Source organism: Genypterus blacodes, unplaced genomic scaffold, assembly GCF_046128005.1.
Source record: "Genypterus blacodes isolate CSIRO-AG114 ecotype Tasmania unplaced genomic scaffold, CSIRO-AGI_Gbla_v1 ptg000044l_1, whole genome shotgun sequence".
NCBI lineage: Eukaryota > Metazoa > Chordata > Actinopteri > Ophidiiformes > Ophidiidae > Genypterus > Genypterus blacodes.
Genome location: NW_027466857.1, coordinates 2,073,896 through 2,100,696, shown reverse-complemented (window position 1 = coordinate 2,100,696; position 26,801 = coordinate 2,073,896). Strand labels below are relative to the sequence as shown.

Sequence of the window (26,801 nt, the reverse complement as noted above, 5' to 3'; positions counted from 1 at the left end):
CTGTGGACTTTGGTGAAGTAGCGCTCCACAGACGCGTTCGCTCCGCAAACAAAAACACACACACTTGTCATTTACATTCGTAATTTTTTTCAATTCCTTATGAAAATAGTATGTTTGTTGGCTTTTATCGCGGCTATTTTCCACGGTCGTCCTCAATTCCGGCGTGTGCTTGCTAGCCGATTGTTACGGTGACTGACAGCTGATTGGCTTATAATGGTTTTGTGCCAAAAGGGGGCAGGATGTCTGTGAATTTGGTTGTATAGAAATTTTAGCAGCTTTACCAGGTGACGTGTTGTCAAATGTACGTTTTCTTCTAACCTTTTGCGAGTCACTCAGAAACGCCCGGCGATCGACCTGTTGGCGACCACTTGGCGAGTTAAAGACATTTACATTTGTGGGACAAAACATTTGTTTGAAATTTTTTTTTAAATTAGAAAATATAAAACATTTTCTACTCAACCACAAATTCCGCGACCCCCCCTGCAGTACCTCTGCGGACTCCATAGGGGTCGCGGACCCCCTGTTGAAGACCCGTGGTCTAGCAGCATGAACACCATAGGAGACAAGAACTGTCAATGAAAGCAGTTCAGCAGTTGTTGACTTTGTTTTACTCTGGCTAAACTTTGTGGTCTTGCTGGTACTTTGCTGATCATATCTGTTTTGTGTCAACATCTTGAATAACTGGTTGTCAACAGGTTGTGTAAATTGAATAGCCTGACTTGCTTTCATGTTGATATGAAAACACCCAACGACACACAAAGCCCATTTCGGGATAGAGCACAAGAAAGCCTGTGCTTCAGATACAGGGTTTTCCCTACCATTTAGCTTAGGCACAGTGTTTTGGCGCATTTGGACCAAAAAAGGATTTGGTGTTCTCAGTGCCCCCTAGAAGGGCTACACGAGTTGCACAGAAGAAGAATCCACAAACCAGCTACAGGAATCCAGCAAGGAGGGTAGTATTGGTAAGAATATTGACCATGAAAGACACACCCCGTCATTTGATGTGTGTGGACCTCAATCTGGCAGTGTAGTGTTTTGTGTGTTTTGTATACAAACATTTTGTAAAAAGGTTGTACAACAAGAATAGGAAGGTCTAGTGCTCAAGTTGGCTGTGAGATTTACAAGTGATGTGTCTCAATTTATTTCAATAAAATCTATCTAGGTTGATATGTTTTTGTTGCTTTTTATGCAATATCATGAAATTCCTTTTTATTTCATAGTGTAATGAATTCATTGTCTTGTTTTACCAATGCAAAAAGTGTGAAAATGTTCAACCGAACACCAGTATGCAACATGGGTGTAATTAAAGTCTTCTTATTTCACTAATGTGGTCATGGTGATGAGCCAAAATGTATAGTTTTTAATTTAATAACTTTCTTTCTAGTACTACTTCATGATACGCTGCCTAGCACTATGCATCCTGTTCTCCTGGTTTCCATCAAGCTCAGATTTGTCCCTCAGAGTGGGGTTGTGACAAGTGATTCATCACTCCAGAGAACATGTTTCTTCTGCTCCAGAGTGCGATGGCTTTGCGCTTTACACCACTCCAGCTGCCACATGGCTTTGCTCATAGTGACCTTAGGTTTCACTTAGGTTATCTCATCAGAGCAGAGTATAAAGTATTTGGTGACTTTCTGTGCTGCTTCAAAAGGGGAACTGAAGAATATATCATTATTACAACTCTAGTCATGGTTCATGGTGTATTAACAAATAGGAACTAAAACTGCAAAAAATAATGTTAAAGGCAACTGTGTTGACCGTTTTCATGCCATAAGTGCTTTAAATGCAAATTACTTTTGTGTTTACCAGTTACAACTGAACTGATCAGAATTACAGCATAGCTGAAAGGGCTTGGGTGAATTGACAACATCACTTTCATCATTAGGGCTCTGTGGTCAAATATTGTTGTAGATCTCATTGGAATACTTTCCTTAGAAATACATTTGACATTTTCTGATATCTCTTATTTTAGTAAGGAATGTGATTGAGTGTGTGAAGTCATGTGCAACTTTTTATTTACCCTCACACTTTACTGTGTAATATTGTTGGATTACGTGTTGAAAAAGTTCTTCAGCTTTTTGTGATTCAGTGATTGCGCGGTTTCACTTCAATGCAGCAATTTTCTAGTTTACGGCATGTTTAATACATCATTTGCAAATTTGAGCAAAATTGTTTGAAGAAGCGGAGAAATGCATTCTTCACATAGCAGATTGGCAGGTTTGTTGCTGCTTCTGAAGCTTCTGAAGCTGATTCAGCTCATCGATTCACCCTACCGCCCCTACACATACTGTCTGTTGTTAAAATGGAAGTAATGTGAAAGTGGTGATGTGTATCATGTTGATTGCAATGTAAAACAGCTGTGGTGAAATCGTGTTCATCACTTTCATTTCACTTGGTTTAATAGATGACTTCAGATCCTAAGCTTCAGTTCATGATTTTTTTTAAGCTGTCTTTGGTAGTGGTGTTATGGTGAGTTCTTTTTTTATCTCTCTCACTCAGCTAACTAACTGTAGGTCTACTCTGTTGTAGTGGAGGTTGGTTGCAACATAGCTTGCAAGCCAACATGCTGATTAGGTTGCTGCTGATTATCCACGACAGCATTTGCTACTTCAAGATGCCTTTATGAGCCCTTAAGGGTGTAACAGCAGCAAATGACGTATATATGATACAGTGGCTTGTTTGCACTCGACTGGAGCTGCACTACTTCCATGCACTTATTATACTGCGGCTGGTGGTACTTTTTCTTGTGCTGGCACAAGTTGGTCGTGTGGCTTTGGGAAGTTGCAACAGCTCCGGATTATTCTCCCGTGCAACTCGTGTAGCCCTGCTAGTGGGCACTGAGAACACCAAATCCCTTTTTGGTCCAAATGCGCCAGAACACTGCACCTAAGCTAAATGGTAGGGAAAACCCTGTATCTGAAGCACAGGCGTTCTTGTGCTCTATCCCGAAAGGGGCTTAGTGTGTCGGTGGGTGTTTCCATGTCAACACGAAAGCAAGTCAGACTATTCAAAGTAAAACAAATGGGTCCAGTTCAGGCATGATGCGGCTGGCCAGTCGGAACAGAACATACAGTATCTGTTATAATGGCATTGACATGGTTATCGCAAAAATACATTGTGATAGATACATCTTTTTATATTGAGATGCTATATTGCCCGTCTGTATCTAGTTATTTTAACGACAATAAAAAATCTCTCCAATATAAGATTAAGATAAGTGCTTACTCAATTCAAGTAAAAGTGATCAAGTTTAGTCTGCAGTTAGCGATCCAACAACAAAAGTAGATGAGACTGATGTAATATTCAAGTCACTTTAAGAAGGAATAATTGTGCAACCTCGAGTTTAGCAGCCCAACATAAAATCATCTTGCAGTAAAATGAGTGCAATTTCAGTAACACACGTATAACTAAATCTTGCAATTTGAATCAAACACTAACGCACTAACACAAACACTGAGTTGGGGATACAGTAAGAAGAAAGTCACTCAGCTCACTCATACACGACTGTTAAAATCAACAAAAAATATGAAACCGCCATATAACAACGCATGGTGTAGCGTTACGTTAGCAGCAGTGCAGAAATGACTTTCAACGTGGACAGTGGCATGACAGTGACATGGCTATTACAAACAGAAATACGTTCCGTGTACTGATAATCCAAATATATCGTGCTTGGTAGGTGGGGACAGGAGTTATGGTGCTGTCTTGCTGCTGTCTTGACAAAGCGCTCCTGGATGCTTTCCCTGTAGGTGTTGGTGCATAGCAGTTGTGCTGCTGTGATTAAGCCATTTCTAATTTTCAGATCTTACAGAGCACTATATTGTTCGGTGTCTTTCTAAGATATTCCCACACTTACGGTGATCTTGGGCAAGTTTTTTTCAGCCGCAGCTTGTTCTCCAATAGAATCTATGGTTTTACCTGGAGTAGCCATCTTTTCGTCATTGTAATGCTTCAATGCACATTTAACCAAATTGACGTATTTTCATAATCAATTATGTCAAAGCGATGCCTCAACCTTATTAATGAAAGCTATTACTGCAGATGATAGAAGTTGTAGTCAAATAGTTCTTGACTTCTTCTTACATTAATGAAAGGGGGTTTAACCCTGGATGGTCAAGCTATCCTGGGCTACGCACAGACTGTAAGCCATAGTGCCCAATTCTGTTTTGTTGCTCATATCTGATTTATTTATTTTTGTTAGGTCGGTTTTGCATGCAAAACCAGTCTGAAGAAATCAAACTCCTGAAGTGACCTGCATGTGCAAAAGAATAACATAATGTCACTTGTGACATGCCCGACCAGACATAAACTATGCTGTCACTGGAGCTCTCACTCTCAGAAAACCCACAAATCCCACAGCCCTTAGCCTGAAGACAAAGGCCTATTGCTCAGAGAAATAACACTCGAGTTCAAGTGACTGTTGGTTTTAACACTTTAAAGAACTTCATGAACTGAATAAGCACATTCCTCATATTTTTAATGAATCGCCATTACTCTTGCATTTACTTGCTTCTCCAGTGAACTGTCCAATGTCCACGAATATCTGATCTATCCAAACCAAGTAATTTAACAAACAGTATGGACTGGAGAAGTTCTTTTGAAGTTGTTTCTGGTTGCCTCATAATGCATTGGCGAAAAACACAGGACAACTTAATAAGTCCTTTTACAGATATGTTATGTTAATATTGTATAATATTCAGAAACCCACAATATAGGGTGAATTCACATTCATTCAATTTATGATTTATAGAGGTTAGTGCATTTTACAGCCTAAATGACATGGAAATTCCAAGAATTTTATGTGCAAAGATTTTTTTTAGCAATACTGTTTTTGTCTCTTTCTTTAGCTTACAGTTGGCAGTTGTTCACCCCTCTGGACCGAGCAGCTCCCCTTTAACTGTCATACTGTAACCTTTACTCAATCTGGCCTGATGAGATTGGCTACTCATCAGTTTTTCAAATTCTGATTCTACAAGTGAATGAGTGACATGATATGGCATAGCGTAACCCCAGCCTTAATACCTGCAGACTGAACGTAGCCTTGGCTATCCAAGCAAGACAGGTGACCAAGCCTCTTTCTTTGACGCGCGCAATCTCCTTGTTGGATGGCCACATTGGAGCAAAAGTGGAATAAATAGATGTGATGTTTCCCCCGTTTTTTCTAGTGTTTTCAATTTGTCCTAGGCAGAGAAGGCTGTGGTAACTTCGAAAGAATTCTCTATGTAGGGAAAACCTTACCACCAATCATTCATCAGCTACACCTACAGTATATACCTGACAGAACAGTACAGACCTGTAGAATTGTAGAGAATAGCGTTGTTGATGATCAACTGGTTATTGGAAAACATTAATTTAACCAGTAAAGATAAAATAAACATTTAACCAGTAATGGAATTATAAAGTTATAAATAAATATTACTTTGTGTGTCTCTGCCACGGTTCTCAGCACACATTCACAGGGCCAAGAGATATGGGAGGGTGGCTGTGTGTTAATTTCATTTAATGAACTGCTTATGTGTGTACTGTTATCCACAGCATCATTTAAAAATGTGCATGATTACTAGACAAAGGCTGACTTAAAAGACTTCAAGATTATTACAGCTCACCTTTTATTTAGTGAGTGCAGTGTGTGTTTCCTAAAGATAAAATGTGGTCATGGGTTAGTGAGGTTCTGCGCACTAAATAGTTCCTGATACTGACTCTATAATGGAGCAGGAGGAACAGCAGGAGCTTCATCATCAGTTTAACAAGCCCAGGAAGCTTAGTAAAAGAATGTCACTGGGACAAATCAGCGCTTAATTACTTACTTGCCTTGTAATTGAGCTTGTACTGTCAACAGGTAATAAGTGTCATTTCATGGTCTGTGTGTAACTCATCTCGTCGTGCCTTTGGTTTGTATTACACAGCTTGTGGTTAAAACTGTAAAAGCAAGACAGGCCTGTTAACCAACAAACCCACAGAATGGCTCATTGTGTTTTCTGCAGCCAGCCTCCTCTGCACTACAGGCTCTCATATGTAATATGATCTCATAGCTTTCATATCATGCATTCAAATTTCATTTTTAAAAAATTTTGACTTTATTTAGTCTATGAATGTATAGATTCCAAAAAAAGCTGAAATGATGAGTTGATCAAATATTAGATTAGATTGTTGACAGTTGACAATTTTGAAAATGTGTTAAATTGGTTAAAATAATGTGTCAAATAAAATTACACTCTGGTCATCATTTTGAAATGATTTCGAAATGATGACCATCATTTCGAAATGATGTCTTCATGATCCTGCTTGATCCTGCTGCTGATCAGACAAAAATAACTTGTGAAGATGGTTTAAAAATCTTATCAGAATTCCTAAATCTTTTGTCCTAAATCTTTCACCTTGAAAAGCTTTTAAATTAAGCACTAAGGCTTGGTAGTGTTCAGAAACCTTCAACCCCAGTCTCAACATGTTGATTTGAGACCTTTTATAGATAAGCTTGAGTTTAAAGTCATATATGTTTTGGTTGTTCCCCAGCCCTATGTATTGGTAGGAAAAATAATTTTCTTATTCTTTTTTGTTCATCTCAGTTGTCAGTTGGCGTTTTATCCAGTTAGGTGATCACTACATGACTTCCTCCTTCTACTGCTTTAATGCAACCAGCTCTCTTCTCCCTCATTCTGTCGGCTTGTTGCTGTGATCATTTCAAGTGAAATGACCTTCATTGACCTCTTGCAAGCAGCGCAGGGTTGGTGCACTGCGATGGTTCACTTCCCTAACACCTCTCGCCTCCCTGCTGTCATGACCCTGGAGGTCTGTAGTCCAATAGCTTTATAATAGAGGGCCACTTGGGCCTGAAGAGTTTTCTCTTAGTGTTTTTTGTGTTCATCAGTGGCAGATGGGACTTCAGAAGTAAAAGCCAGACTTGTAAATGAAAAAGATAAAGGTCAGACTGCAAGTCCCTATGAGTAATCGTCATTTTGTAACAACTTGTTTATGTAAACCGGGAAAGGTTTTCTGATGAGCCCCTGGTCCAGATTTGACAGAGATCAAATTTAATTCAGACGGGCTCAGATTATTCTTGGATTGATTTTAGTCTCTGCACCGATTCCATTCCACTCCTTATGGCAGGGGCAGGCAAACTACAGCCCACGGGCCACATGCGGCCTGTTGCACTGTTCAATGCGGCCCATCGAACATTGAAAATCCCCCCATTAACCATAACTTTTATCATTACCCCTGCCAGCATTATACCAGGATTGTAACTTGGTCTTGAGGTGGGATAAACCTGGGACAGAATATTCCACATCAGTTATATTGCATATCAGTTATGCGCCCATTCAAATATCACCCAGGTGTTTTTGGAAGTGTTGCAGGGTCTGGAATAGGGCCTTAGCTCAAGCAGTTTTTAATATAATGCAGGGTCAGTCAAGTCAAGTGGTGGCAGAAGTGGGCTTGTTTGGAGGGGATAGGTGGGAGGCGTGGACATGGCGTAAGTTCATCCAAAACCTCGGTTTAGGTAGTCAACTTAAAATTGTTTAATTGTAACTAATTCCCCCTTTCTAGTTTTCCTGGTCATGTTGTTATGCAGGGGGTGTGTGATGACAGTGTCTGCAGGCACCGTGGTTTCCCTGTGCCCTATTGCACACCCAGCTATTCGTGGAGAGGGAATCTCTCATGGAATTGCCTCCCCCGAGGTTTCTTCCTTTTTTTCCTTATCCATGAAGGAGTTTTTCCTCGTCTTCCTTGAGAGCTTTGGGCTGGGTTGGGTATTTGCCTGATGATGTGGATCTGTAAAGCCCTTAGAGACATTGTATGTGATATTGGGCTATACAAATAAACTTGACTTGACTTGTGGCGTCTCTCACTTTGGTTCTATTTTTGTATTATCATCCCTTTAGTTCCATTTGGTTTATCTGTTTAATACATTCTTAAACGTGTGTGAGCTCCCTCCTTGTCTAAACCCTCAGCCAGTGTGACAGTCCCATTCTTGAAAGAGGCATCAAGCCAATATTTTACATTCTAAAACACAAAATTCATATTCATTCAATTTATACGTGTGTTCAAAATTCATCATTAAGATAATCTCTTGACTAATGTGCAGACACACACACACACATTTATTTTTAGTCACTAAAAACAAGATTTGGCCACAACAGCGTGCGTCATAGATTTAGATTCTGTGTCTAGAATGTGTTCACTGTTGGTGGTTTAAGTTCTGATTTATGATTTCCCCTCCAGTACTAAAGTAGAATATTTGACCAATATTGGCATCACCAAGGACAGGGGGGGGTGCTGTCCGCGATTTCTGTTGGGGGGGGGGGGGGGGGGGGGGAGAAACCGTGCATTTGAATAACAACACTGTCTTGTGCACTCCTCTAGTTTGTTCTCATAGACCATTAGATGAGGGTGGGCCGAGTGTGCCGGTGTCGGCTTACTTTTGACAATATGCTAAAAATATGTTTTTTTTGGAATGCCATGCGATCGACCCACATTACCGGTCGATCGCGATAGACGTATTGGGCACCCCTGCACTAAAGCCTTCGCCACCTGAGCTGAAGTGAGGAAATAAAAGGACGAAAATGTCTAAACCCTGTAAACTGTGCTTTTTGAAAAAGCTCTCAAACAGATAAATCTGTAGATGCTGGATCATTCTTTTAGTGTGGATGAGAAAGCCAAAGATTTTGAAATATGTTGACTTCACACAGCCACATGGTTCACACATGACTGTTGCACGACTGTACCAGAGGAGTGTGCCAAGCTGCTGTTAGTTTTACTTTCTATTTTGATTGCTTGTTGGAGACGGAGATTAATTTAGTTTTCTGTAATCTTCTAGCACAAAAGATTGTTGCGTCATTTTTAGATGTCTGGATGAATCAGCGCCTGGTTGTACCTGACTGTCGCCTGCATATGAATAGTGGGGACATTTCTGGTGTTTTCAGGCACTGTTGTGTGGACAGACGGCTTCTTTGATATGCCGTGAAAATGCCAGTGTGTGTGTACCAACGCCACAATGTGGACACGGGTAAACAAAGTAAATCCTTGATTGAGTGTTGTATGTCAGTACGTGTTAGTAGTAGTAGATGTATCGTTCATTCAAGATGTCAAGATGAAGAGAGCCAAAAGTGACTTCACATTGCTTCTTTTGGCCGAAAGCAGAAAAAGAAAGGATTGTGTAATTAACTGTTGCACAAAACAACCTTTGCTCTGGACCTTGGAAAGTGGAACCAGAAAGTGTAATATTATTAAGGAGTGGTTATCTATCCAGTTGTTTCAAATCTTTTGTCTGAAAACTAGGTAAACCTTAGAGGACGCCATACGGCTGAATGGCATCAGACTTGATCAAGAATTGTTTGGTTCTCTCTGTGTGTTTAACCTTTGCGGCACATACGCTTTAGCTTCACCAACCCTGGCCTTCACAGCTGAAATAGTCACTCACATCAAACCTCAATAATAATTCAGGTTTTGTAGTGGAGTCAGCATCCTGGTCCAACTTAGCCTACTTTGCTTGTTATCACATTGTCGGACTGATTTACCCAGACACAGCATCCTGACTGGAGGTTTGAGAGCCATCAAACATAATTAAGAGCAGGCCCAATAACTGTGTGGGAGTGTGCACATGCATTATTCTTCATGTTGGGTATTTGTTTTTTTTGTGTGGAAATGTGTGTGGCCTGGGTGTGAATGTGTGTATTTGTTAAGTGAAGCCAAAGCTTCCACAACAAGGGGAGTCCTCTCCTCCTGGCTCCATCCAAAAATACAGACCTTCAGTGTCCGTCGCTCCAGCTGGCAGCCAATTTATACTGGGGCCAAACACTCCAACACCCACAGGCAGGCCAACAGGGGCTTTTTGTGATGCCAGAGTGTGTGCTTGTTTGTGTGTTTTCCTTTGAGTGTGTACATATCTGTCTATGTGTGCACTCATCAGCTCCTCAGACAGTTGTTCAGCTCTTTCCCTGGCACTTGTCAGTTTTGACTGCTGTCTTGCTTTACCAAAATTGTGAATTTATGTACAGTATGTTGAAATTACATATTCATACATATACATATTCAGTGCTGCTTGAAAGAATGTGGACCCCTTGAGCAGTTTAGAATTTTCGGTTGTTTTATCATGATTTTGTATTTTATCCCCAGTTTTTATATATGAAATGTCAGGTTTATGTTTATCAATTGCATGTACTTGTTTGGAGGGAAATGTATAAGTAGCCCACAAACTCCATGAAACATGGAATTATGTGCAAAAGTAAGTGAACCCTTTTAATTAGAAGCTTATGGCACCTCTTTTTGCACCAACTAGTCTCTTGCATCTGCTTTTGGGGATTTTTGCCCACTCCTTGCAGAACTCAGCCAGTTGAGAGAGATTGGAGGGACATCTGGCATTAGCCACAACATTTCGAACATTTATCGAATTGAGGTCCAGACTTTGGCTGGGCCGATCCAGTAAACGCATCTTCTTTATCTTAAGCCATTCCTTGGTCGTTGTGCTGGAATGCTCGTTGTCATGTTGCATAACCCATTTTTGGCCATTTTTCTGACTGACGGCAGGAGATTCTGGTCAAGAATATGTTGATACGCCTAAAAATTCATGGTTCCCCAGATAATATGGAGTCATCCAAGTCTAGAGGCAGAAAAGCAGCCCCAGACCTTTACATTTCCACCACCATGCTTCACTGTTGGGAGGAGGTTTTTTTCCTGGAACACAGTGTTGGCTTTTCTTCATACATGACGGCTTTGATTGTGACCAAATAATTCTATTTTGGACGCATCTGTCCAGAGAATGGACTTCCAGAAGGTCTCTGTGTTGTCCAAGTGCTCTCTAGCAACGTTGAAATGGGCAGCTTTGTTCTTTTTTGAGAGCAGAGACTTCCTTCTAGCAACCCTCCCATGAATGTCATGTCTATTAAATCTCCGTCTGATTGTAGACGTATGTACATTTACCCCAGATGCTGCCAGAGAGGTCTGCACCTCTCTCAAAGTGATATGTGGGATGGCCTTCACCTGATTTATTATTAATCTTGGGCTTCTTGGTGACAGTTTTGATGGGCGCCCACTTCTAGGTGGGGTTGCAGTCATGTTGAATGCCCTCCATTTGTAAATTATTTGTCTTACAGTGGATGTATGGCACTGGATGCTTTTGCAGATGGTCTTAAAGCTTTCCCCAGACTGGTGGGCTGTCACAACCTTCTTCCTGATGTCCTCGAATACCTCCTTTCCTCCACTATAGTGGTTAAGTTGATTTTCCTCTCTCTTCTATTCAGTGCTGCCCAAACCCTTTCCCAAAGATGTCTCATTTGATTGGTCTGCTTAATTGATTAATTTAGCACCTAAATGTGTTCACCTGAATCTATTACCTACTGGATTTTACCAATGCAGCAGGGGGTTCACTTACTTTTACACATACACTTATTCCATGTTTTTTGGGCTACTAGCACAATTCCCTCTAAACATGTACACACAATTGATAAACATAAACCTGACATTTCAAATATAAAAACTGGTGATGATAAAATAAGAAAATCATGATAAAACAACAGAAAAGGGGTTCACATACTTTCAAGCAACACTGTGTACATTAAGACTAAGACAATGTTCATTCATCATTGATATCATTGTGTGTGGGACCCTTAAGCTATTACTTTGTTGCACCTTTGAGGCAGTCATACTCTACATTGAAACTAATACATTTTATGCTTAGGCTGCCACTGTCTGCATTCTGACAAGTCTCCATTTACAGCAAGTCTCAACACCCACTCATATCTTTATGAATGAGATCGAGTCTGGGCGTGTACAACTCACTTTTATAAATGAATCTCTCCTGCCAATATGTTATAGTGATCTGATCACAGTCTGAGCCATGTTAAGTAGCAAACTGGATAATTAAGATAAGATTTAATGCAAGGTGTAAACACTAAAAAAGTTGAAGGGTGCTTTGTATTGTCAGTACAAATTGATTATGTTCCTCACACTTGTCTACACAAAGCAAAACAAATGTAAATTATACCTTCAAACTTGGTATAAACGCGTCCGGAAGTCTACCCACCAAGGCACGGATACCTCTTTACATCACTCATGTCATGTGACGATAACATCGGTGTGAAGCTCCTCCGTGTGTAGCTGCTCTCTGTCAGCAGTACAGTGTGTGTCCTCAGCAGCCCCCATCACATTTCATCATACTAACTGGGCTAATTTCATGGTCTGGTGAGCCGACATAAGCAGATCGGCAGACTTAAGGGCTCTGTTCTACTATAATTGTTGTGCACGCATGTTGAGAGGAGGATAAAGCAGGGTGTTTGTTCGCTTGGTGTTCCCTCACTCATTGTGATTACAGTAGCCAGAGTCCTAAAATTAAGAAATTAATCACACACAATGTTTGCATGACTTAACATGACAGTCTGGCTTGGAGAAATCTGTTGTCTTCAATGAATGACATCAGCATTTTTCAGATACTATTATCAATATTTACTCTTGTGCAGTGATAATATATGAGATAGAACTTTTCTTTTCTTTAAATTGTGTTCATGGAAATCTCCCCCCTCGACAGCTGTCTTACTTTCCCTCTCACCTCTTTCCATAGGCTCCAATGAGAGGCTCTCCATAATGCAGAGTTAACATCGCCGGTCGCACAACCACAGGAAGAGACGTGGTCACCACAACATCCACAGCTGACGCATGGCGGTATTAGGGGTAAGAGTCAAACTGTTTGGTTTCCTCTTGTCTTCACATTGGATTCTGACAGTCACACAAAAACCTTCAAGTCTTTAACTGTGTTTTGACAACCTTCAAAACAAGGGCAATGTGTGTTTATGTCAAGCTTGGCAGTTGAAGGTGAAAGTGGGTTCTGCTGTCCCTAGCACTTGAAATCATTTGACTTGCACTGAATTTCGCACAAAACATTTAATTACGGTAAAAAACAGCTGTTTAGGATAAACAAAACACATTTGGTTCTTCAACTAAAACTCAGAAGTGCATGGCTAACAATGTTGGAACAGAACAGTATCCAATTGACTCCATGAATGCCAGCAATAACACAAAAACTGAACATATTTTACAAGTTGGCTTCACTTTTGCTATACATTAATGCTATGAACCTCCTCATTCACCATTTAGAAACAGTCAGAGCATAACACCGCTAAATGACTGCATCAGTGTCTGGCTCAAAAGACACAACCATTATGTGGTTGGTGGTAATTTCACATTTGACCATTTAGTTGCTTGTGCCGTTGCTGTAGTCATGCGGATGAAAGTCTCACTCACTCCCAGCGTCAGTTTTGTGATAGACAGCAACACTGCTCTGATTGGAGAATACGATTTTATACAAATATCACCAAGACACATGCATACCATTTCCATACTATATGCCTTCAGTTTATCCCCCATCCACTGGCATTGAGATGGAAGTTTAACCTTGACCTCTGACCCTGACCTTTGTGTGATTTGAAAACAAATAGATGGAAAATGTCCCGACACTAATACGACCCAACCTGGCATGTTTGATTTAAATCTTGTAAAAATGTCGTTATTGCTGTGTCAGTGAGACACAGGGTGATTACAATACACCTGCGTGCTATCGTGTAGAACAACTGTACCGAGGGATGAAGACAGCTGATAATGATCAAATAATCAGCTGAATTTAACACACAACACAATTAACAATAGTACGTTTTCATCTGTTCTAACTTTGTCTGGTTCTTTCCTCCCCAGAACCCCGACATGCTGACGAGGAAGATAAAGCTTTGTCACATCAATGCCCACATCACATGTCGTCTGTGTGAGGGCTACCTGATTGATGCCACCACCGTCACGGAGTGCTTACACACCTGTAAGCCCCCCGCCCACATACTTTCCATCTCACTCCATCCTCTCTATCCTTCTGTGACCCGGTGGCTGGGAAATTTTTCATTCTGCTCTCTTCATCTCTGGTTTTAATTTGCTCTTGTTGTTTAGTTTCTGTCAACACAATTAGTTAACACCGCCTTCATAATGCAGCAACCTATAAAAGGGCGTAATTAAATAAGGGGTGTATGAAGAATATAAAGCTATAATGACCGCAAAGGGCAACACCACTGCTGCAAATAAGGCCAGAGAGGAATGCTGGCAGAAATTTGCAAATCATGTAAGTGTGTAAGTTGATATGTTTATTCTGCAGGAACGGTGAGGATATTTTGGTCATCTGGTGGTGCTTTATATCAATAGCCGCATAATCCGCTGCATTTCCCTGTGGATATTCTTTACCAATACTACGGATTATCTGCCGAAAGAAATAGGATAAAACACGCACACAAGTTCCTCTGATGTGAATTACACATCTGCACATGACCGTTCCATCTCGTTCCTTTAGATTCGTCTTTGCAGACACATCAACTTTTATGGGAGCGCACAACACCCCTCTTACCCTGATCGGGCTTTCAGTGCTTGTATTAAATGGAATTAAGTTTGGTCTTTTGCTCTGAGTGTGTTAAATTTTAGGCTGTTGTTCTTAAAAGAGTCCATCTTTGAACAGCTAATTCATTGTTAGTATCCCTAATGGCTGGAAATTGTCTTTGGGACATTATTGGACTCTTCTTTTAACTTTTTTGGATTATCTTACATCTGTTGTAAGTCAGATATGTCAGTTGGTTGCAATGTTTTATACAGGTTTTTGCAACAGAATGGATTGATCAGTCTGTGTTGATGGAAATGAATGCTTTCATTAACCAGGCTTTCAGCTAATGGTGACAAGTCAAACATCACCTTTAACATGTGATTCTGTATGACAAACCACCACATAGAATGAGATATGTAGCATATCTATAAAAACAGACTTATTACAGTTGTGCTTCACAGTCAATTTCTAATTTACTTCTTTCTTATTCCTATTATTTCTAATGAAATAACATAATTTCATTCAGTAATGCATATACATGAAGTGAGAGTGGGTATGAACAATTGAAAGTAACAAATGCAAAAGAGAAATGAATATGCTACAATTTATATCTGGGGGTCTCGAAGGGGACATCTATAGATTCCCTTAACATTTTCTTTTTTGCATCTATTTCAAAGCATTTGCTCTGCTAGAATGTGCGTATCTCAGGTTTTGACACTGTGACAATGTTCAACACAAAGTCCCCATTATGCTATAAATTAAGGAAAATAATAAGAATTTCCATTTCCTATTTAGATATAAAATATTAGCCTATTTTGTAAATAATCATTTGTAGGCGTTTTAATGTAAGTGAAGTCAACTTTATCTCTATATAGCTCAATGTTACATACAGTGTCCCGAAGGGCATTTCAGGCCCACATCAGGTAGACTCCAGAGAAAACCTAAATGTATAAAAACAAAATAGGAAGAAACTTCTCAAAGAGATATTCCCTCCTTATCATTCCATATTCCCTGGGTAATTGCCTCATCATTACCTGCTGGTTCCACAGTAAAAAATATGGAACATAACAATAGTGGAACAACAAACACCACATGCCACAATGGTTTCAAGACAAACATGTATGTTGAGAGAGAGAAGCATCATACAGTGCAGTTCTATTTGTGAGAGTCTCTCCCAAAACGTTGAATAAGCATTTGAAATTGTAAGTTATATTCATGAAACCCAAAATGAATGCACAAATTCATAAATCATATTCTACAAACATGTGACAACCCTTCCTCACGTGTCAGCAGACAACCCTTCAATCAACCTTCCTCGTTTGCTTTACTGTACCATTTTTAGACACACTTACTACTACACATACTATCAGAGGATATGAAGTTGTTTACAGTACTTTTAGTTTAGATCAATCTGGCTATAAAGCATGCAGTATGAAGACAGTCTTCAAGTTGGTGTAATACCTCAATGGTTACACCAGGGGGACCTCTTCTACTACAATTGGAAGCCGGTCTGCCCATTTCACATCTAGATGAAAGTGGTTTGGTGTCTTCTGCTCTTCTTATATAGAAATAGGTAGATGTCCCTTTGCAGAAGTAAGATAGAAATTCATATCATGCCATTGCTGCTTCTTTGATTGACGGATCTCTTCTGTATTAACCCTGAGACTACTATGTACTGAACTTAGCCTGCTTGCTCTGAAGTTTCAAGAAGAATAGGGGACGAGGCAGTTGTTACATTGCCAAGGTTTTCAGAATGTGGAAATCTATGTCCGTCATCTTAAAATAGCATTTCAGGCTATTGGAAAAGGCATAAGTTGCTCACTTTGGACCAGCAAGTGAGATAGGATACACAGTTAGGATTCTGTGTGGTAGAATGATTCACTCTTCAAAGCTTTACTAATTAAGCTCATAGAATATATCAAATCTTCACATGTTCAGTATGTTTTCAAATATCTTAGATATGAAATAACCTTATCATACCAAGCTACACAATCAGGAATAAGATCTGTCCGTCTGTTTATCTTTCCCCAGTCTGTAGAAGCTGCCTAGTGAAGTACCTGGAGGAAAACAACACGTGTCCTACGTGTAGGATCGTTATTCACCAGAGCCATCCATTGCAGTATATCGGGTGAGTGAGGATATACCGCAGTGCTGCCCCCACCTCCGCCCCCACCCAGATGGATTGACTTGATGTCTTTCATTCATGTGCTCCTCCTTCCGCCTTCTCCCTCTATATGCTCTGTACCCTCACTCTCTCCCTCCTCCCTGACTTGCACACATGGTATACTCACAGCAGACACGTAAACAAGCACACATCCTCTTTTGCACACACACACACACACACACACACACACACACACACACACACACACACACACACACACACACACACACACACACACACACACACACACACACACAGACTCTTTGAAGGCGTGCCATCGTGTGCAGGGAGCTCATTACTGCCTCAGGGAGCATCAGCAGTGCAGCGCCTGTAAACAGAGTACAACCAAGGAGCGAAGGGCTGCTGGCCTCCCTTTCATTTATCTCTTTCTGCAGGAGAAAATACACTGAAACACTGTGATGACTTGATGCTGGCATTTGTACAAAAAAGTAGATTAGTTTACTAGACAATGTGAAATCACTAATTGGAATCCATGTATCATGCAATCATCTCGTTTATTTAGATGATGGAAAAGAAATGGGTAAGATTTTATTATTTTGTCAAACAAGGGTGCCTGCAAGGGGATAATTGGAATAACAAAACAATCAGTTTGCATTCCATTTCCATTTAATATTTTTCACCAGAATGGCAGGAACATAAATCATTATTGTCAAGATGCAGAATTACAAAAACTAAGTAAGTAAACTAAGCAAGTATTTGGAATAGAAAAGAAAACCTTTATTGTCACTGTACAAAGAACAATGACAAGGGTCCAAGGGGTCCAAGCATGAAGTGCAGGAACCCTATTTTTTCTCTCATTTTTATTTTTTCCCTTCACCAGAATTGACTAATAGCGGCCTCTGCAGCCTTAATGGTGCGCAAATGCAAGATTTGGTGTGATGGAGTATAAGATCTAGCCATTTGACAAAAATCTCACTTGAAAACAATAATACCAATACAGTAACATTGAAACAGCTGTATCAATTTGCATAGGCCGTGCCCATTTCTGCCTTTTTCAAACTAGTTCCTGGATATTTGACTTAGATACATGTAATTGGTGTCAAAAGTTTCGTTTGAATGTCAAATAAATTATCCAAAACATGTTTTGAATTATGACATGATGTGCTAGCTATGTAGATCCAAACTTTTGTCGTAAAAATAGACTTTTTTTAATTATATTTTTCAATACATTCCTCAAATAAGTCATTGAAAAATTATGATAGTTTGATATAGGATTCATCCATATTAAAATTTGAGTTTTTTTATGATTTTTTAAGAATTGCATTAATTTTAAATGAATTTTTATTCCAAAAATATGATCTTGTGTGTGTTGAAGTAGCGTTCCTTAATAAGTGATGCAGAAGGTCATTTTTTCTTAAAATTTTATTTTATAACATATCACTAAAATTTCAATGCCAAGACCCAAGATTTTCTTTTTCGCTCACTGTGGTATCAAATCATTTTACTGTATGTCAAGTCATAACAGTAACAAAACCACTGAAGATGAATGATCAAATGGTAACTGTTCTTTCATAAGAGTTAATAAAGTTTGTCAAGCTGACCTTTTGTAATATTAGAAATTATACGAGCCAGAGCAAGAGAGAGCGAGACCGTCGCCCCCAGAGGGCAGAGTGGCTCCCTAGGCAACCACCTTTATGACCTATGCCTTGAGGCGGCCCGCTGTTGTGGCTGTTGCAGAGTCATCTCTCTGCTGTAATGTTGTTTGATAGAGGGGAAATGATGGTTTAATCTGTTGGGGAGAGATGAAAGAATATCATTGCACATGGGTCACCGGTGATGTAGTATACCACCTCTTTTGTTTTGTAGAAAGAGAGAGAGCCAGGGAGAGAGACTTAATAACCTCATAAATATATAAATCATGATGTGTTCCTGACAACTGTACTTACAGTATATACACTTCTTTGGCGGCTATAACAATGAGCATTTATCCGTTTGACACTAAATGAAAGGAAACAGGATAGAAGTTTGTTACCACCAGTTACCAGTGTTGTGTAGCTCGGTCTGTAGCTTCAATATACAATTAGAACATATAGAAAGAATAACTGCAAAGGGCCGTGGCACGCAGTTATTTTTTCACTTCTGTGGCACGCAGTTATTGTTTCACTTCTGCATCCAGTGTGGCCCCAGTCGATCATGATTTTGCCGGTCCAATGCCTCTTGGTGATTCTGCATCTGGTGTAACCCCTGGGTTACTCAGGGGAAACAACAACCCTGACTGTCTAGAGTCTGACACCAACTATAAATAAAGATTAGGCCATAAAATTATTATAATAAACTTAAACGTGTGCCAGCAATTTAGTCATTACCATCTAACTGTGCTCTCTGCATACTCAATGTTTTGCAAGAAATGCTCCATTTCAAACACTTTAGCTCTTTCCCCCCCCTCCGTTGGATTACATTATTTGCTGGAAATTGATTAGAACAGCTCAAGGGATTTCAAGGCACAACCACTGAACAGATTACATAAATCTCATTTGCTCATGAGAAAGCAAATACCTAAATACAAAAAGATTGTAGAAATGTATATAACCTGTTAAGTTGTAATCGCACTTGCAGAATTAAGTATTTAGAAATGTTTCAACTCCCCTCTTCTCTGACAGCGGTGTCTCTCACATACAAGAGATCATTTTTTCTATTAAATATCCAACATTTGACTGTGCAAATTCATTAGCAGCTTTGTCAAGTAGGGGTTAGGGATTTGCTTTCTAAAAGCATGCAACTCATTTTGGCTTTCAATACAGTCACCTTCCAATAGACAGCAGGTGAAGCAAGCTTTCCACATTTTCCCCAGTTTCTTCTTCCATGACATTGCAGCAAACTCACCGTGTCGCCTCTGTTAGCTGGTGGCCAATGCAGTGTAACAGAATGCATGGTCACGGTTGCACAGTCACGATCACAGCAGACTTACAGCATGTCACCTGCACAGCTTAATAGGGAAAAGCTATTTAACTCTCTCACAGACACAACATATGCTGCTTCTGAGAACCAGAGCCTTCAGTGTTTTATACTCATTTGATGATCCCTAAACATCAATAGTTAAAGACTTAAACATCATCAAAATTCGACACACACAATTGGGATCTTCTCAATGGATTGACATATCTTTTGGTTTGCAAGTACATCTACATATAAGTTATTTTCTTCCATTTTTGGAAAACAGGCCATACGGTTTCAGATACATTCCATTAGGAGCAATTATTAAGTGGAGTGGAGTTCACAATGGCCTTCAGCTGACCAGGATTCCTTCTGTTTTTCTTCTTTTAGCCATGACAGAACAATGCAAGACATTGTCTACAAGTTGGTACCGGGACTTCAAGAGGGTAAGTGGTAATTTTTTTCTGCCTATGTTAATCTGCAGCTATTCTCATTATCACATATCTACCTTGAAGATGATATTATAATAATGTTTTTTCGTGTTGTCATGTTTTGATTATTGTTAATACTAATTCCTGACCTGTTATTTGTGTTCACCATGAATGAAATAAGGGTGTAATCATGTAACTTTGGTGAAATGGCCTTTGCCTAAATATAGCATATTCCTCTCAACTGAGGTGCTGTTTTGCCGTAATTGACATCTGAGGAGGTAGTTGTCAAAAATAGGGCATGAGTGAGCTATTGAGCTAATCTTGGCTCGCTTTCAGGATATGCTGCAAAATGTTGCAAGGATCCACAATTTGCTGATAAATGAATTTCATTCCTAAAGCACTGGCTGGAATGTTGTGACTGCCTCCTGTTGGAATTGATTTTTCAAAAACAGGACTGTACTAGTCAATACATTTTAAATTGAACACTTTTGAGTATTTGTCCTTACCAAGGTTGTGGGGCAGAAACACAATTTCATCTTCTACGTTTACAGAATAAATGGAATTCTGCTTTTCTCACAGCACAGTAGAATACATTACATGTGACATAATCACACTGTGAGATATCTCGGTCCACTGCGGAAATGCACTCACTTGACAGGTTAAGCTTGCCTGAATAATCATAATCAATTGCATAATCAAGGTCTGTTACTCTGAATTATAATGCTTATTTCAGTTGCATTAATGTGTGCACACAGTACCAACGCGGGTTCTGAGACTTTCCCTGATGTTAAAAATGTGTATAGCTTCAACATTGCACCAAAAACAGCATATATGATATGACATTTATTGGAGATTATGGTAAATGTCACGTAGTTATTAAAGGTTTTGGGGATCTTATCAGAAGGCCTTGAACTATATATTGTTTGTGAAGATAAAAACCTCATGTGAAAATGACATCACTCAGGATACACCACGCTCTGATTTTATTTTTCTGTCTGTCTGTACCTTCTGTTCTCTTTTTTTAATTGTCCTTTGCAGCGGAGATAAAGAAGCAGAGAGAGTTCTATCAGAAGTTAGGGATGGAGGTGCCAGGGGACATTAAAGGAGAGCTCTGCAGCATGAAGACTCACCTAGATCAGCGCAACGGTACACTCCACCTGATATCTTGCTATTTTGCTTTTGTCTGTGGCAGAGAGATTTCCTCTTCTTTTAATTCCAAACAGTTGGATTTGGATGATGTTTGCATTGGCCAAGCATTCCACTAGATTTCAAAGCAGGCACTTTAGCATCTCACTGTTTCATCCGGGGATAATAACATTTGGCTGTTGAAAGTATTGTGGGCACCCCTAATCTAAATCCAACCACTATCCCTTGCGGCTTTAGTGCATGCCTTTTTCTGATGCAACATGACACTAAAGGCCTCGGTAGGCTTTATCTAAAGTGTCTGTAGTCACAGTAACAGAAACCCCCTCTCAGACAGTCGAGGGTAACTTCAATTAAAATTATTTGCCATTTCACCATGCACAACCACTTCATGAAGATATTGGAAAGGCGTGTTGAGGTGTGAAAGTGAGTAGAGAAGAGATAAGAAGAGAAGGATACATTTTAATTTCTGTCCACAATCATGTGGAGAGAATACCCACAAGACACAGAAACTGAAAGTGTGCACTGAAAAATTAGAACTAGCTTGAGACTGAAATTGTCAAACGCACTGCAGCATGCAAATTTATGTATACTCACCTTTATATTGTTTGTTTACATACACGCTATGTTTCAATCAGTTTGGGCTCATGAAGATTTCAGATTCGACTCAGAGAAAATGGAAAATGCTTTGACAAAATCTCAAGGAAGCACTTTAATAGGTCATCAAGGGCCATATATACATACATAACTTTTGTAAGATGAACTTCAAAATTGCTACAACAATTGAAATGAAGAGGGTAGACTCCACAGGGTGATATAACCATTTAACATTTATAAACGTCGCAATGATGCTGTAAATATGCTCACGTTGTCACAAACTGCCAAAATAGGTGTCCACACAAATTATACCATGCCCTTTCCTCTGGCAGTGGGAGTGCCTTGTTCCTATATAAGGAATAAAACCGTAAGCCCTCTAATGAATAACATTAACAGCATGACCAAAACTAACAGCGGCAGAGATGAAGGTAATTTAGTCCATCAGAATGAGACCCAGGCCCAGTTGTTGTGCAGAACAGTTTTGTGACCCAGCTCGCCTTTGTGGGCGGGTGTGATTTTCAGCCCAGAGGGCCGTTACAGCAGCAGGCCTAATCGCTCCTTTAATCCCTCTCTTTGATTTTGGTAATTAAGGTTTAAATGGTAGTGGAACTGCTCTCCAGCTTCCTGTGCTGTTCTGCCAGAGTCAGATTTAGCTACAGCGCTTGCACATAAATTCATGCATGCCGTCAAACACAGTAAAAAGGATTGTTTACACAGATGTCAGCATGGAAACTCTTTCCTCTATTGCTCCTTATAATGTCTATGTATGAGATAATGTCTTCAGCTTTGGGTAATCATCAGAATAGGTTGTAACTTTTAACATGTTTGAGGGAAAAAAGAGATACATTTTCATCTTTTTTGGAGGCTCACAAGTGACCTCACAAAGAGGATGTCGTTCCCCATTCTAAGCGGTTGAGCAGATCCTAGCGCTCTTCACTTAGAAATATGACCCTAAAGGGTTGATGGAACGATTCGTTAATGTGTTGTGTGTGTATTATTGTCACATTCAGGAGCTACAAATAATCCTATGGGGCCCATAAATGAAAAAACACCAGTGTCATTATGAAGTAGCACAGATGAGGTACTGACCTAACCTGGAGAGTCATTATTCAAAAGTCCTTAAGCTTTGTCAAATGTTCATTATACTGCAATTAAGGTAATTATCCGACACCCCCCATGTATACACCTTAATGCCACTGAAATGGGCACAAATCAAAGCTTGCTTACAACATAGAATACACATTTGTAAATCAGTTTCACTAGGCATGTAAATGTCTTCATCATTGCCTCAAAGAGATGACTCTTCATACTGTGTTTACACTGCACATCAGTTATACTCTGAGAACAAGAAAATCCCATTAATTGCCTTAATGTACACTACCAGTCAAAAGTTTGGACACACCTTCTCATTCTCTTCTCTTCTCTTCTCAATCCAAACTTTTGACCGGTAGTGTATATGTAAGGGTACATGTGCAGGTGAAGTTCAGAGCAGCTTGTGTCAGTGATATACATGCAGACATTAAGGAATCCACTGGTAGGCAGTGACAGTAATTTTGTCAAAGGAAATTGATAGAAAATCACTGGAAAGGTAGTAAACTAAATTTGCTGTGGTTCATTTCGGTTGCTTGGTTGTGTGTTATGGACAAGCCAACAACTTCCTGTAGGCCGCAAGACATATTCACTCTTTGTCAAATCGAACAATTCAAGTCGTGTTTATTTTTCTAGCGAATATCTCATATCATCTCATGTCTCAAAGGGGCTTTACAGGCCCACACAACAAACTACTCGACCAAATCCAAAGCTCGCTTAAAAGACATGGAAAATCGTCATAAAAAAAGAAAACTAAATGTGATTGTAAAAAATGAAAAAACCAAGGGAGGCAAGATATTCTCTCCTCGAATATCCAGGAGTGCAGTTGGAGCTTTAGATGGGAAAGACATGAACATAAACCGACCAAAAGATGTAATATAGGGTAAGCAAGATAAATTGCAATACAAACAATATTGCAGGCAATAAAGAGAGGAATCATCTTAAGCAATCATTATGACAATTACTATTTTATTATTTTATCATTTTTTTCATGTTCTCATGTTGGCTCTCAAGCCTTAATTTGCAAAGTGTCTACAGTCAAACAAAAAACTACAATATTTCCCCTGAAATATAGCAGTTTAGAATCACAAAATTGAATAAAATGGAAATAGTACATATAACCAAAATAGCTGCGCACTTGAGAAAATGCTTTCAACCGGTCAAGTCTGGCTCAAATCTGTCTGAGCAATTATCCTATTACCTATTATCCCATTAGCTGATGCTGCAACCTCAAACATAATCAAGCCTACAGGTCTACTCACCGAGATACGTCGCGGTTGCTTCTCTGATCAGCAATTAGTGAGGCAAAGTGTAGACAATCCTGGTAGTGACACAGACTTGGGATCCATTCCGGAAAAACACTGTGGAATTGGTTACAGTTAGCCCAAGCAGGATATGGCCACAGACGATGAACACAATCCCAGCTACAGCCTGGGTACACTCACTGCCCACACATAAGTTATTACATCCACTGAATCAAGGGAGAACGGATGGTATTTCTTTTTGGAAGAGTAGGTATTGTTTTCTGTAACCTTTAAAAAGTGACAGTACCACGATTTTGACTTTTGCACTCACAGACCCACATTTTGTATGCTGCACTGTACTAAACACTCATGGAAATGACACAAATGGGCACGATTAACCTGCCACACGTAGAACAAATTCATGACATTTCTAGGATTCACCAGAAATCTCATTGTCATAACTTAACTGAATTAACATAATTGTGAAACCAACAACAAACTATACTATGTATTAATACTATATTACATATTGTAGAAGATCCACTGTGACCCACTATGTGCAGCATCTAGGGATTTGTTCAGAATTGATAACACAGCACTAAATGGTCTTTATTTCTCTTGTTATCAACAGGTGATACAAAGTCAGAGGACACAGCCAATAAAGAAACAGGGGAGGAGAAGCCAGAGGAAGATAATGACTATCACCGCAGTGATGAACAGGTACACTTTCATTTCCTGATGGACAGGAACTTGGTCATATTGCTTCTCATTTCCTGAGCCTCTCTCCTTCTCATCTCCTGAAATGCACCCCATTTATTGTGTTTGAAAAACAGTGGGACACTGGGAATTATCTTGTCTTTGAAAGGTAAAATTATATGGGTTGCACAGTAGTTTATGGTTAAAGAGCAGTCTGTCTGGAACAAAAGCACAATGGAAAAAATTCTGTTGATCATAATTATTGCTACAATTGCATTAAAAGGCTGCACATCCATTATTGCCATTGTGAATGTGCCCGGATGTGATCCAGCAGCCTCTGTTTTGCAATTACTACTATTGTGTTCCAACTGTAAAGATGCAGTTGGTGCTAGACATAAGAGTCACAAACACCAAATGCATTTTAAACTTGGGTTTTAAAAAAAATTGTGTTCTGCTACATTCTCAAGCATTGCCATCTGTTATTAATAATGTAAAGTGAACTACAGAGAGTGTAGTTATTCAAACTCATTATTGTTATTATTTCCATTTCAGTATTTATTTTAAAGAAAAAACATAGTGGGTTGATTTTGACACAAAAGAACTTCATCTCCAATCAACTGGCTTTTCATTGAAATTTAGGGAAAGCAGGTTGCCACAATCAGGGTGAATGTCTTACCCTTGGGATATGCTCTCAGAATAGCTAATACAACAGTCTGTGCGCACAGAATGCACAAACAAGCCTGGCAGTCAAATGTCATCCTGAGGGAGAGGGAAGGAAAAAGAGTCTCGCTGTACAAAGTGACGAATAAAAATGAGGGATTTGCAGGATTGAGATAAACCCTGCAGATGACAAAGGGTCACCACCCCGGGGGATTGGGTTGTATCCATGAAAATAGAAGTAATAAAAAATAAGGAAAACTTCATAAGTCCAATCAAATAAAAAGGCCAAAAGCTAGTCTTTTGGCATGAGTATGACTAACATTTATTGCGATGCTAAGTGTTAACAGTAGTTTTCCAAGGATATTTTTGAGCCATTTTTTATTCAAGGATGGCTATTTCAGATGTCACATGCACATATTTGACTGCTTGCATCTACAAGACGCTGTATTTTCTAATATAATGGTAAAAACCTCTAACATTAGACATGTACTGAATACTGAGTGATGAAGAGGTGTGTTTCAATGCAGGAGTGGTTTGGGAAGTTTCGATTTGATGCCATGGAAACTCATTCTCAATGGGATCCGTTGGAACTGGATGAATTCATGCTGCCTACATTATGGAGTCCTACAAGTGTTTGATACGCGAGATATCTTTTTTTGAGGACACTGATGTTAGATTGCAGCCTAGTGAGGCCCAATATAAATCAGAGATCATCATAAAATAACATTTTGGAGATGTATCTGAATGGTAGAGTAAAATGATGGGAGGAGAAAATCGAATTTTGAAGACAGATGTGTTGAGTAGAATGATATGAGCGGGTTAAAACAGGAACAATGACGATCAGGCAGCAAAATTGTGTCACAAGACCTTCCATCACTAGTGTGTCCCTGAAGACGAAAAAGCCACTTGGATGGTAAATTCGGCAGGCAATGTGGCACGCATGGCTGATCTGCAGAATACAACCCCTTGTCATCTGGACAAATGTAACCATGTGGTGTGAAGGAAGAGCAGAGAAAGCTAATGAAAGCAGAGACACACTTAAACAGGGCTATGAAAACCACAAAAAATGAATTGAAACCTACATTTTTAGTGAAGCATGAGCCAGTCATTTATCAGCTGTTGATATTTTTATAAAAGGTAAAAGAATACAATCCCTTTTTGAACACAATCTCATTTAAAGATTAAATTAACAAGACACAACAATGACTAGACAGTAACAGAAATTGAAATACAATTATGATTAGTAAATGTATGTTTATATCAATAATGTATGACAGGCTTGTCACTAATCATTTTAGGATGCAAAGATTTTTTTTTTTTTTTTGATTCAAAATGTTAATTAGATGTGTATGTACTTATAACACTGATGGATTTGTGTTTCACCGATTTTAAAAACAAAAACAAAAACCTAGATTTTGTTTAGAAGGAACAATACAGTTTTAAGCAATTTTATTAAAGGACCTAAATATTGTTTCAATAGAGTAAATAAATCTAATCTAGCTGCAGCTCAGCATATGCCTCTGGGTCATAGAAAAATCTAAGAT

At 39.4% G+C, this 26,801-nt stretch overlaps 1 protein-coding gene across 1 annotated transcript in view; it reads left to right on the top strand.

The window, feature by feature from the left end:
* pcgf3 (polycomb group ring finger 3) overlaps positions 1-26,801 on the top strand; it is a 49,229-nt gene that overhangs the window by 8,487 nt on the left and 13,941 nt on the right. Inside the window, exons 2-7 of the mRNA XM_076149130.1 lie at positions 12,551-12,660; positions 13,678-13,795; positions 16,370-16,466; positions 19,788-19,843; positions 20,867-20,974; positions 24,533-24,621. Of these exons, the coding sequence (XP_076005245.1) occupies positions 12,646-12,660; positions 13,678-13,795; positions 16,370-16,466; positions 19,788-19,843; positions 20,867-20,974; positions 24,533-24,621 (483 nt within the window). The 5' untranslated portion in view covers positions 12,551-12,645. The remainder of the gene's footprint in view (positions 1-12,550; positions 12,661-13,677; positions 13,796-16,369; positions 16,467-19,787; positions 19,844-20,866; positions 20,975-24,532; positions 24,622-26,801) is intronic.